The 13,861-nt window shown below is 34.5% G+C and overlaps 3 protein-coding genes across 3 annotated transcripts; 1 reads left to right on the forward strand and 2 right to left on the reverse strand.

The window, feature by feature from the left end:
* Positions 1-2,447: 2,447 nt before the first annotated feature.
* Positions 2,448-5,573, reverse strand: LOC104704076 (uncharacterized). Its single transcript, XM_087463669.1, has 3 exons — positions 5,499-5,573; positions 5,126-5,425; positions 2,448-4,956 (listed from the first exon to the last, which is right to left on the reverse strand). Exons 1-3 carry the CDS (start codon positions 5,571-5,573, stop codon positions 4,048-4,050), a joined length of 1,284 nt encoding a protein of 427 aa, XP_087319795.1. The 3' UTR covers positions 2,448-4,047.
* A 655-nt stretch (positions 5,574-6,228) lies between these two features.
* LOC104758336 (uncharacterized) lies at positions 6,229-8,587 on the forward strand. Its single transcript, XM_010481216.3, has 4 exons — positions 6,229-6,669; positions 7,404-7,514; positions 7,619-7,699; positions 8,200-8,587. Exons 1-4 carry the CDS (start codon positions 6,397-6,399, stop codon positions 8,272-8,274), a joined length of 540 nt encoding a protein of 179 aa, XP_010479518.1. The 5' UTR covers positions 6,229-6,396; the 3' UTR covers positions 8,275-8,587.
* Positions 8,588-9,760: 1,173 nt separating this feature from the next.
* Positions 9,761-12,539, reverse strand: LOC104758424 (equilibrative nucleotide transporter 2). Its single transcript, XM_019243363.2, has 9 exons — positions 12,345-12,539; positions 12,151-12,255; positions 11,876-12,031; positions 11,563-11,706; positions 11,180-11,285; positions 10,905-11,080; positions 10,528-10,688; positions 10,169-10,427; positions 9,761-10,071 (listed from the first exon to the last, which is right to left on the reverse strand). The coding sequence occupies exons 1-9, from the start codon at positions 12,378-12,380 to the stop codon at positions 9,961-9,963; spliced, it is 1,254 nt and encodes a 417-aa protein (XP_019098908.2). The 5' UTR covers positions 12,381-12,539; the 3' UTR covers positions 9,761-9,960.
* Positions 12,540-13,861: the final 1,322 nt, after the last annotated feature.

A 13,861-nucleotide genomic window follows, 5' to 3' on the forward strand; every position in this document is an offset into this window, starting at 1 on the left:
ATAACGTTGCAACTTGCTAGGGCATATACAGTATACACTTGTAAAAATCATTAATGAAAATTATTGCGTAATAATGTACAAAGTTCCCGTCATAATTACAGTTAACTACAGTAATATACTGTATTCGTTATAGAACCATCAAGCATGGACAGGGAGACACACATAAGTGCTGAAGTGCATAAGACATAACGTTGATTTAATGTAAAATAATGGAAAATATAAGGTTTGATCAGAGACAGCAAATCATTATCATGAGACCATTAAATCCTAATTAAGTGCTGATGCTGGCAATTAGGTATAAAGTCGATATCCTCTCTTCATCAATCACGTTCATAATCACCACCATTAAGAGTATATATAAAAATTTATAATGAATAAAAATTTGCTTAATAGTAGTATAAAAGCTTTAATAGTGAAGAGCATGTAAGACGTATTCGATGGGTTTCAAACGCTTTCTACACACTATTCGATTGATGTTTAATTTTCACTAATTTGAACACACAACACGCGAAACAAGATTACATGTGTAAATATGGGAAATATCTTCGAAGTATTGTATTGAGAAAAAACAAACTTTGTTGCGATCATTATAATTTGCAAGAAATTTATTTTAAACACATTAATGCCCTTGTTCTGTTGTAGATAATCAGAATGTTACATACAAAACAAGAACAGGTTGGGATCCATAAAAGAATATCTAAAGAAAAAAAAGTATGGGTGGCAAATGATAATCTGATGCACGCGCTAACACAAATACCGGTTTAGTGGGTCCTTTGAGGCAGAGAGGCACACGTCGACTACGGAATCACTCCATTGTCTATGTCTTTCATCACCTCAATCCTCACCGTACATCTAATCTACGATTTTGTTTTCTTTTTTTTTTTGCTTCGAACAAGTTTGTTCTGAAACGAAGTCACAAACTGACATTATCTCAACAAAATTTTATCAGGTGATTAAGCTCAATTAACCAAAACCGTATAACATTAATATAAACTAAAAAAACTATATTGATTATTAGATTATAGGACTTTAAAAGACTTATTATTTCACAATATGTCAAACTGAGCTATATATTATATAGACTTTACAAGATTATATGGTTTTATGTCAGTTACAAGTAGGTAAGCTATCTTTCTAACTATAAGATAACACAACAAAGCCTTGCAAAAAAAAATTCATCCATTAATTCTTAAATAACTGAAATGATACTGACTAATACAACTTTATCCTATTAATTTGTGGGACAAACAAATTTTCAAATTACCAAATGAGGACAAGATTTAAAACCCCACCATTTAAAAAATAGTGTGACTATTTTATATATCGAGTTGATATGATGGCTAAGAGAAAAGGATAGTCACACTATTTTAGAGGAATAAATTTATATAGTAAACATTGACATAAAAAGTAAATTCCATTAAGAGAAAAGGAAAAAATAAAAATGAAAAGAAGGATTCTTGCTTCGAAGGCCCGTAGTTGAAGCCGTTGAGAGATAGAGAGAGAGAGGGGCTACTGCTGTTTGCCTTCGTTTTTACGTCTCTCCTCTCTTTTTCCTATTAACAAACTTTTCTTTTATATATCGAAAGAGAATAAACAAATTAATTAGCACAACGTTACTTAATTAAGAACAAATGTAGTAAACCACTTGTAACGTCTCGTCTGCCCTTCAGATACACGTAGAAAAACCTACTAGGTACTATATATTTGATTTCTCTCTATCTTTTCTGTTTGAGGATCATATAGGATATCTTTTGGGATCATTATATTCTTCTCATATGTATTCGGTTGTTATTAGAAGATCATTCTTAGTACTTAACATTAATACCCAAAAAAACACAAAAAAAGATCATTTATAGAATCATAGTAGATTTGGTCTTATCCCTAAAGGAGAATGAGGATAAATGAAAATAATAACTCAATAGCATCAAATCACGATAGTTTTGGTAACCAATGAAAAGAACCGGAATAAAAGAAAGTGGTTTAGTTTGGTTCATTCGGTAATATACGGTTTAGACAGGACAGCTGAGTTGTTAACGCTGAGCTAGCTGTCTCTCCGGGTTTTGCTTCCTTCATCGGATTTATTTACAAAAAAAAAAAGAGATCCAACGGTTACAAAAATCAGATTCTTCTTCCTTTTTTCTTCTTTTTTTTTTTTTTTTTTTTTTTTTCTTTTTCCTTCCTTTTATCGGTTGTTGGTGGCAGTTAGGTAATTTCACCTAATAACCTTTTTTTTTATTTTTTGCCTGTTATGTAATTTCTTATTTTAATATACGTTTCAATACTATGGCTCTGACTGGTAACACGAATTATCAAAATCGAATTGCAGTAAATATTAAAATTCGATTTAGCTTGCAGTAAAAATTATATGGTATAAACGGCAGTTTGATGTAGTGAATTTGCAGTAAAAAATGAATTAAACATTTTCTTTAAACGACTGACTGGTAACATTTTTGATGTATCATGTGCAGTATCTATTAGAAATAAAAATTAAAAAATTTTTAAGAACAATAACATTTTTGAAATAGAATAATTCAAAATAGATAAATAAAATGATCCTATGTAAAAAAAAATGAAAAACATTTGAGACATAGAAAATAAAAAGAGAGAAACTAATGACGACGTACATTCCATAGCATATTTGCTATCTCATCTCGTACGTTATTCATATATTGGCCATCATTTGTTCCCTCTTCTTCCTCAAGTCGATTAAGTTCGCCTTCTGCAAATCGTCGTCCACGACTATCTCGAGCAGTGACATTTTCGTCTTCAAAATCAGCATCTGGAATTCTATGAAGCCTGATAAAATTGTGAAGAACCATAGTAGCATGCACAATTCTGTTCTGAGTCTTGACATCATAACGAGGCAAATTGTCAAGAATCGTCCATTTTTTTTTCCAAACTCCGAATGTTCGTTCTATCACAGAACGAAGTGATGCATGCCACCTATTATATAATTCTTTTTTGTTCCTCGGAGCACCTGCATCAAATTCTGAAAGATGATATCTGATGTTTTCTCTGCTGCTTCCTCTATATGGAGCTAGAAATCCCCGCTTGTTCGCATATCCAGAATCGACGAGATAATACTTACCTATAGGAGGTCTCGGGAATAAAGGATCTCCATCTATTGCATACTGCAACACCAATGAATCATGTGTGGATCCAGCTGCGCCTAGCCATGCATACTTGAAGATCATGTTTAAATCGCATATGGCCATTATGTTTAGACTTTTCTGTCCATTTCTATCAAAATACCCAACTGCATCACTACCTCCAACCATTACTTTGACATGCGTTCCATCAAGTGCTCCAACAAAGCCACTAAAGAAAGGCCAATATCTTGAATCTTCTTGTAACTTACGAGGATAGTGCTGGAGTGATGTTGTTGTTGGAGTTTTTAAATACTCACATGCAAGTCTCTCTACAGCGTCCAGTACCTCATGGAACTTTCGATAAGCAGTCTCTTGGGAACGACCAAAAGTCATTCCAACAAAGCGTTGAGATGCATTTTGACCGCATGTAACCAAAAATATTGCCACCATCTCATCAATACTGATATTATCGGTACTCCGTAAGTTGTAATGTTGCTCCAGCGTTGTGCACAGGTTCTTGAATGCTTCCGGATGCATCCTTAACATGTTCATACAATTTACCGGCTTGTTACGAATCTGCCTTTCAAGGTTTTGCCAACCTAATCCTCGTTCTTCCGCCATTGGTTGTTTAGAAAAATAACGATTGTAATACTCCATCAAAGGCTGCATTATCGTATCCATATACTCATCATCTTCTAGATTGTACAACTCTAGCAACTCGTCTTCTGTAAGATTTTCTAAACCCCGAGAATACAGCTCGTTTAATCGTATGACCTATAAATAGATGAGAATAAAAAAAAACTAGGATTAGAACTTAATTATTTTATTAATCATAAACCATGTAACATTAAGCAAAATAGAACTAATTTCTTAGCATTGAACCAAAAAAAAAAAACAAAAAAAAAACCTTAACCTAAAATGCATTAGAAAAAGGAAAAGGAATATTATTAAAAGATTTTTAATCTTCTAGATTAAAAGTCTTCGTCTGACTTGATTCTCCATCACAACCCGTTTTCTTGGTTCCACCTTCATACCCTATCTCTTTGAATAATGACATGAGCTCTGTATGAGATGGAGCATTGAATTCTTCGTGAGTCTCCATGTTTGTGTTACGGATGTTCAAATCCAGGTTGACACTTGGAGGACCTCTTTGGCAACTTTGCAAATTATTGAGACGATTTCCAATGAAATCTCCGTTACGATCATATCCCGTATAACCCTCCAAGAATATGATCTTATCATGATCATTTTCACTAGAGACCATCATTTCTCGGGCAAAGAGATCCTCCTTTAGTACTTTGATACACGCCCACCAAAAATCTGTCCACCTTGTCAAACCTTGAATTGATTGCAAGACTCCATATGCCTCTTTGTATGGTGTAGCTTCATTCTTTTCTCTACGTTCTCTTGCCTCTTCTACTTGAGCACGACGAAATTCCATCATTTCTTTGAATTGTCCACCCATCTCTGTTTCAAATGCCGTTCTTCTTCGTGGCATGTTCTTTTCTCCACTCCGTAGTACATCTTTCCCTCGATTACTTGGGTATGGAGTAACACGTGATTGTTTTTTAGCTGACCGCTTCGCTGGACCAATTGGCGACAGTGGAGGAGATTCGTTTGTGATGGTTTGAGACTGTAGATGTGCATCCTTTGTAGGAGTACGGTTTGAATCATCTCCATCATCATCTACGGCTATCGGAACGAACTTGTCCACTGATTGCCTCTCATCTACCTCAGTATTGTTTGCATCTTGCTTATGAGTTGGGTACATAGCTTCTGGTTTACTGCCTTGACAACCAAATATGCGTCTCATAAGCTCCATATGGGGAATTCCTTCTTCACGGATAATTTTGGCATATGGTATCTCCTGCACAATATTTTTAAGAATATTAATATGATAGCTAGCAAAATAAAATATGTATTACAAACAAGCTTATTTCTGGATTTACAAAAAATAATACATAACCTTAAGTTACTATTAATATATAAATTAACTAATTTAAACTACAGAAAAAATAAAATAAAAAAGAAAATACCTTTTCACGGTCAACCCACCAGTCCGGATCCATGTAAATCAAACCCGTGTTCTGATCATAGTGTATTCCAGTGAAATTTCTCAGCCTCTTATAAGCATTCCACTTATTTCTCAAAGCATCGTATTTGCTCTTGAAAGAATCCCACAGAAGATTTATCTTAGTTTGTTCCAAAAACTTTTCACAAATCCGCACTCGGCCGATTTCTTTCGGTAGCTTCTGCTTGTATCTAATTCTAGCCAATTCAACATCAAGAAGCTCCAAAAATATTCTGATATACTCATCATTCCATACAATTTGTTTCTATAATACACATTAAAAGATTAAATACTAAACATCCAACGTTTTTAAACTGCGTATGTGATATATTCATTACCTTACGGCGGATACTTCCACTCCCACCAACATCCTCGCCACCAGCTGCACCAGCTGCACCACCTTCATTAGACATCTTCATCAAAAACAAATAAAATATATTAGTAATATGCACTAATATTTTTAAACATATATATAAACTCGATGGATAAAAAGAGTAGAAGAAAGAAAACCATACTACGTACTGTTTCTTCAAAGTGTGCTTATTTGACAATAAGCTTTAGGCATCTATATATACAACTTAAAATTTCCGTGTACGTTTCAACGACGAATAATAGTAGGAACAACTTTTTTCGTTTGAAAGAGTCTGATGAACACTAGAAAATTTTAGAAAAATCTTTGACCAAAGTTGTTTACGGGTGCTTAGCATAAAAATAGAAACAAATAACAAATATTTTTTTAAAAAAATAATCGATTGAATAATTTAAAAAACTGATAACTCAACTCTAACACATGACAATTTCCATGATGTTGAATAATCTTTTAAGTTAACAATTTTACAAAAGATATACATCAAACTTGTACATCAACCATAACACATGATTATTCAAACTCAACTTCAAAAAATTTAGTTTTGTTAGTGATTGGTAACATTTTTGAATAAAATTTGAGTTGAGACCATAACTCAACATAAATCAATAGTAACACATGTTACCAGTCAGAGCCTATATTTTAATTTATTAAAAAGTTCCCGTTATACAAATAAAATAATAATAATGATAATTATCTTTTATATATATATATATATATAGGTTCATATGATATGAGAGAGAGCACTATTTTTCTGGGCTCTAAAAAGAAAAAAAAAGCTCAGTAAGCTAAATAAATCTCTACCACAGAAGAATCTAGAACCAGACAGAGAGAGACAGAGAGAGAGAGAGATACCGAGAGAGAGAGATATGAAGGAGATGCAGGCAATAGAGACGTCGCAGGGGACGACGACGGTGGCTCCGGCGGTGCATAGCCGACAGTTGGGAGCTCAGTTGTCGGGGAGTATGAGTTTCAGTAGCCAAATGTCGAAAGAAGACGAGGAGATGTCTAGGACTGCGTTGTCTGCGTTTAGGGCGAAAGAAGAAGAGATCGAAAAGAGGAAAACGGAGATTAGGGAAAGGGTTCAAGCTCAGCTTGGTCGTGTTGAAGAAGAGACTAAGCGTCTTGCTTTGATCCGTGAGGTAATTTTTTTTTTTTTTTTCTACTTTTCATCAAAAAAATTGTTTTTTTTTTTTGGAGAATTGTGCTTCAATTTTGGTTTTTTTTCTTATTGATTTTTTTTTTTTTTTTGAATGGGAGGCAAAATTGAACATTTGGGGGTTTTTATATTTGTGGATTTAATTCATGTTTAAGGGGAAATTGTAGGACCCCAAGTGTTGGAATTTTCAAGATCTGACAATTGCATTCAAGTTACAATTTTAAGTATATTTTTTCCTTTGGGTTTTGTGTGGTTTGTACCGTAGGTCGAGAAAATTTTGGGGCTTTTTGGTGTTTCGGATTTTGGATCTTAAGTGATCAATAGCAAGAAAGCGTGGATTCACTTCGGTTCTAGGGTTATTCAATTTCTGGGTCACAGGATAAACAGTGGAAGTTTCTAGATTTGTAGTGGAACCCATTTGCTATAAATACCCTATGTGGATTAAGTTTTATGTGAAAAAAGAACCATTTGTTTCTTCTGGGTTATGTTTATATTCATGAAATTGGACATAGTCTTTTCTTTTAGTGTTTTTTTTTCCCAATTTGTGGGATACAAAAGAGTGAAAGTTTATACATTTTGTAACACAGATTGTAAAACCCACTTTACTTGATAGAGATTAGCTCTGTGGATCAAAAGCTCGTTCCTTTTTATGATTTGCTTCTTCTGGGTGATGTCATATTGATGACTAAGGTGATCGGTGGTTAAATTGCATTTCAGGAACTTGAAGGTTTAGCTGATCCCATGAGGAAAGAAGTTGCTTTGGTTAGGAAGAAGATTGATTCTGTCAACAAAGAATTAAAGCCATTGGGCCATACAGTTCAGAAAAAGGTAAAACCAAAAACAATAATCAAAATCCTATTGACCTGTATTCAAAGTATGCATGTTTGGTTGAGGATTAAGATGCTAAGCTGGTGTTTTTACACAACTTGCAGGAACGAGAGTACAAAGAAGCTCTTGAAGCATTCAACGATAAGAATAGAGAGAAGGTGCAGCTTATCACCAAGCTAATGGAGGTTAGTCAACAAATTCTCGACTCTCTTTTCTGTCAAATACATATATTTTGGGTCGAGTTAGAAATGATTGGAGTTAACTGGTCTACTCGTTGTTGTTCTGCTTTTCTCTGGTTTATGGTTCTGTGTTGTCGGTTATTTATTCACATTAGTCCTGCTTGTGTGGAGAAGGACATTGAGCTAATTATTGTCCCGTAACTCTGTTCTGAGACATGCATCAAACACCAATAGTTTTAGACATATTTGTGATCTCGCAGATTCAGTATTTATTAATCCTTAAGGTTTTGATGTTGAGTTCTTAAAGCTATGTGTGAGTCTTCTCCATAGTGTGCGGAGTCGGTTCCTCCAAACTCTATCTAAGTTTACATACTGGTCGTTCTTGCCGTTTTCCAACATATTTGTGACTCTCTGTCATCAAGCCAGTCACATCTGTTCTTTGTCGATTATAATGTGATATATGTGTACTTGGCTTAACGGGGTTTTCAATTTCGAATGATGCGCAGTTGGTGGGAGAAAGCGAAAAGATGAGAATGAAGAAGCTGGAAGAGCTAAGCAAGAACATAGATTCCATACACTGACTTTGAATCCAAGAGAGAAGCAAAACGTCTTGGAACAGAGATCATTCTCTGAGTGTTTTAACTCTACGTTTAGGTTTGGGGGGTGGTGGTGAATGTAATTTATATTTTATAATCGTCGTGTGTTATATTACTACTACAACTATTATTATCTTTGTTAGGGTTTCTTGGAGATTTATAAGGGCAATGTTTTTTTTAGGAAGTAACTTCAAAAAAATACTCTCATCAAGACAGGTTTGTAACTAAACACTTCTTTTTCTTCTTCTTCTTTTCTCTGAACACTTTCTCTTTATTATCCTTTTTTGGATTGGTTTTACTTTTATCTCTTTGATACTAATATTCTTACATTTGTAGCACGAAAATGTACAAAAAAATTAGGAGTGTGTTAAAAAGTGAAAATTTCTTTATATCATGTGCATTGAGAGGAAAGTAGAAAGATTAAGAGTATAATAATTGTGTAATTAAATAATGATTAGATTACTGTAAATGTGCGATGGATCGGTACGTTAAGTTAAAAAAAAATGGCATCACCCCAGATCATACGTGATCTATGTTGTCCTTTCCCCGATTTGGTTTTATTCCCAAATGACCGTTGGAGAAAAATGATTGTTTCACAAAACAAACGTACAAATTCAATGGTATAAAATATCAATATAAATCATAGTATGATTATAACCAGGCGTTTTATTTGTTTTCGTTATTTTAATTGAGGGTATACATCAATGAGACATTAATGATCAGTGATAATGTGGCTATTACAATGGGAGACATTGATAACATCACAAAAGAAGAAAAAAAGGAAAAAGGAAGAGAAAATAAGAATAATCATTAATTTCCTGCAGCCTTTTATTTCATTTGATTAGTTTCTCCAATGATTATTCATGTGGCATCAAAATTCCAAATATGTATCCCATGTTTTATTTAATTGATATTATATCTACTTACAAGATACACCCTAGTGATTATATAACTAGTACAAGATACACCATAGTGAATAGTATACAACTACAAACAAAATTTTCTAATCGTAGCTGAAAAGAGATCCTAATAATAATTTAAGAGATTTTTTTTTCAAAATAACTAAACAAGTGTAAAAGGTCTCATTGTGAGGTATGCAGCATCACTTACTCACTATAGTATTATCATCTTCCACCACAGTTTTTTTCTAAGAATACAACAATTTTTACAATATAATTGGTTCTTTTAACACTTTTGATTCTGTCTCAATGAGGCTAATGATTTGGACATCTCAGGGAATCAAGAGCATTTCCGGTAAAACCCACGTGGTAGGGAAATCTAAAATCTTCCTTTACATTTTCAATCTAGAAATAGTTATGGTCTGGACTGGGCCGGGCTAAACTATTAGCCCAATACGTTTATTATTCTTGATTTAGGCCCATAGTTCTAATGATACCGTTCGATACCTCTTTGACAAAATAATTTGTTAACCATAATATTATAATAAAGCAATTGCAGTAAGATGGAGAAATTGACCAAAATGACATATCAGAAGATAATGTCAAATGAACTTATTGAGAGAGATAAAAATGTCTTACATAAAAAGGAAAAAAAAAACTGATGAAAATGAAAGGTGCATTATTCTCTCTACTTAACTTCGAGACTTTAGAGATTACATTTTATTGATAGGAAACCAAATCGCTGCCTCAATTCTCAAACTATAGGCAACACTTACCACCAACCTTTACCAATCAACCAAATCCAATCACAAATGACTCCTGCAAACATCCCTCCAGACATACAAAGCACCAACATGTTTCCTAGTGCATTTTGCTCCGGTGCCTAAACCAATTTCATAATTTTATAAAGTATTATCATCATTACCATCTTAAAAAGAAAAAGAAAATATTAAAAAAGAGAGGTGGAAATGGAATTATACCAAGTGACCCTCTGTGGCTGATGTTAGGATACAAACAGTCAAATATCCATTGCTTAATCCCAAGACTGACGTCAAGAAAATCATCCAGCCTTGGTTTCCATATGTGGCTGTGAAATAGAATGCTGGAACCAACCAGAAACGTCCGAATGATGTTATCATGAGACCTTTTTCCGACTCCATCTTCAACTTCTTGACCAAAGGAACGTATCTCCCAACCAAATCCGAGACGTTGAACACTGCTATCAACATTAGCGGATACCTGTTCCAAACCGTTTTTTCTTAGTTAATTATCTATTTTTCCAAAACAAAACAAAAAAAAACCTTGTCATAGTTAGTAAGCATTTTTGGGGATTACGTACCAGTCTCCTAAACTGTGTTTTCCCATGTCCTCCAACAGAAACCGAGGGAAAAATCTAAACGTCACTAGATATACCAAGAACAAGTTGATTGCATTACCCAAGTTCAGTAAAAATAAGACTTTGTTGCTGAACGGATCTGATATTTCTAGGGCTTCCTCGGCCTGCATTCATATATAGGTTTTTGTTTTTTTGTTTAATAACTAATCATAAACTTTAGACAACTTAAAATATAAAGAAATAATGATCATTCAGTTAAGATAAATAATGCTATACTTATACGAAATCATCTTATAAAATAAAATTTTGATTTTCGTTTAAACATTATTTATTCTTTTAGTTACTGTTTTTCGTCCACCCATAAATTGACAACAACGTACCAGTCTCCTTGGTAACTCTTGTATGCCTCCAGCTGCTAGGTCCCCCCATACAGTCGTCGATCCTTGCGGGACTGCCTGTGCACGGTAGTATTTGACGATCGAGAGCTTGGGGAAAACGTATGCATATAGCATGACGCAAACCAACTCAAAAACGACGGAGATTGCAAAGAACAACACTGCCAATGTCAACAAACAAATATGTTATAAATAATCGTAGGATTTAAATTAATAACCAAAATTGACGTATTTTTAAGAATATAGATAAATAAACTTACTAGCTCCCTTGCGAAGGCCATCCCTCGAGTTTTTGAACACTTCTTTTGTGACCAGCCTCAGTCCAGAGGTTAGTGCTCCCGAAGCAGCTAAGCCAGCTAGAAATGACTTATATCGATGGCCAAAACATTAACAAAAGTCAAAAGACTACCATTTTAAGCCAATAACTTCACATATTAAATAAATAAAATGATTTCATTTTTTCATAAATGCATTCAAAGTGCATTTAATGTATAACACCAATACAAACATAAATTACGTTTACCATACACAAAATCATTTTGACTAAAATACTCAAAAAAAACTATTTGTGAATTTTTTTCTAGGCAAAAAATATGTAAACTTGAACAAATCAACTAACAAACTCTGGGAGTGTTGTAATTACCTGAACAAACTCTGGTTCCATCAAAGAAAGATCTCCAATCATTCCACCTAGAACATGTGCATCCGCTAAACCAAACGCCGCGCTAATGACACATACTCCAATGAAAGAGCCAATCCCTCCTCTTCCCGAAGTAGATAAATCTAACTGCCTCATAGCAAATTTTAAGATAAATTCATAATCTCAAAAATATTATAATGAGTAAATTTAAACCATCAAGCTTATGATTCCTGTGAAAAAATTCCAAGAAAATAAATATTAAAATCATTGAAAAAATTAAATATATATAAATAAAAACATTGAAAGAATAACTCACCACTAGGATAGCAAGAGAACCAAGGGCAAAGAGACTGTATCCAAACAAGTTTCGACGTCTGGTATTTAGGCTTGCCTCTTTGTAAACAAGAACACTAAGTGCTCCGATGGCAAATGATTGGTAAATTATTGCAAGGATTCTCGATGGATGATACCGCTAGGAAGTTAAAAAATCAAAACAAAACAATCAAGAGGTACGAGGTAAGTGACCAGCTGATTATAAACAGAAAAGCAGCATATACATATATTCATAAAAACAAAATGTATTGCACTTACAGGGAACATATAAGCATAATAATCCACAACTGTGAGCATAGTGTTCCATGCTAAAAGACATCCATTTCCAAAGAGCCAACAAAGAAGAAGAGCATTGTATCTACCCTGAAAATAATTAGGCAAAGGTTTTTGAGATAATTTCAAGATACAAATTTTTTATATTTGTAGTACATATCAATAAGATATCTAGAAACCTCAAACTTGGTCGGCATTATTTTTTCAATAGCCATCTTTCAGAACTGTCGAAAAGGAACACACTCGAAGCTAAGTGAAAGGTACTATAGTGTATTAGAGAATGAACATAAGCTTGTCTGAAAATCTCTAAGCTATCTACTAAAATAAGGAAGGAAATCTTGATCATAATCCTATCCTAATAAGTTTTGTGGCGTAAATCGATTGTTTTACATGATTATTATCCATTAAGATTTCGTAAAAATCCTAATCCTAATCCTGATTGGCTACCACAGATAAGTTCTATTGACTAATTAGCTCCACGCATATCCATTCAACTCAATTAAGTAAAAATCCAAACTCTAATCGTGCAGTCAACAAAGCTTGCTCCCTTTGGATAACGATTGGCCCGACTACATAACACGCGTCTCGACTAATTCGTTTTGGGCTTTATTCTGAATGTTTCATATGGTGTACTTGTAATGAATTTGTATCTAATATTAAATGGGCTTTAGTCCATATCATCAGTGGCAAAGCCAAGGTAGAAGGAGGGGGTCGGGCCATTGGATCCCATCTCATCCACCTCGACCTGCAACTCATCATTCTCTAAGTGCAAATACTGTTCTCAATGATCTTTGGCAAAATGGAGGACGGCAGTGGGATGAAGCTAAAATACGGCAGCAACTGTCTCTTGAAGATGCAACACATGCTCGACAGATATATATCCCACAACATCAATGTCTTGATAAACTAATCTGGCATTACACCAAAGATTGTACATATACAGTGAAATACGGATACTGGCTAAGTCAACACTTACCGGACGATGACCACATTGATCCACCACCAGGTAACCCCTTGCTCAAAAATAAGCTTTGGAAAACTTCATTACCACCAAAACTTAAACATTTCTACTGGCGAGTGTTATCTTCTGCTTTGGGTACTGGTAAAGAACTTAACCGTAGGGGCATACCGATTGATGCCACTTGCCAACGATGCTGCCAAGAAGTCGAATCTATCAACCACCTTCTCTTTCAGTGCTCGTATGCCTCAACAATATGGAGACAGTCCAATCTTCCGGCTGGTCTATCATTCACATCATCTCTTGAAGATAACATCAAAGCATTATTGTTGATGTATAAGTCGGCCATGGATAAAAATAAGCAACATCTTCCCATTTGGATAGGCTGGCAAATATGGAAGTCCATAAATGATCTTATCTTCAATATAGTTGTTTGGGACACAAATTCAGTGCTTCTTAAAGCTACTGATAATGTTGTAGAATGGCTGGCTGCAACACAACCATCAAGACAACAATCTAACCCCAATACTCCGATTGCTAATCCCCCTCTCTCGCCTCATTGGAATCCTCCGACAACAGACGTTGTCAAGGTAAATTTTGATGGAAGTTTTCAATTAGATAATGGCAACATAGGCGTAGGGTGGATAATCCGTGATAATAAAGGCACTTACCCTCTTAGCTGGAAGCTCCAAACTCAAGCAAGCGTCTAACCCATTGGAAACTGAAGGACTAGCGCTT

This window comes from Camelina sativa, chromosome 1, assembly GCF_030686135.1.
Source record: "Camelina sativa cultivar CO46 ecotype springtype chromosome 1, ASM3068613v1".
Classification (NCBI taxonomy): domain Eukaryota; kingdom Viridiplantae; phylum Streptophyta; class Magnoliopsida; order Brassicales; family Brassicaceae; genus Camelina; species Camelina sativa.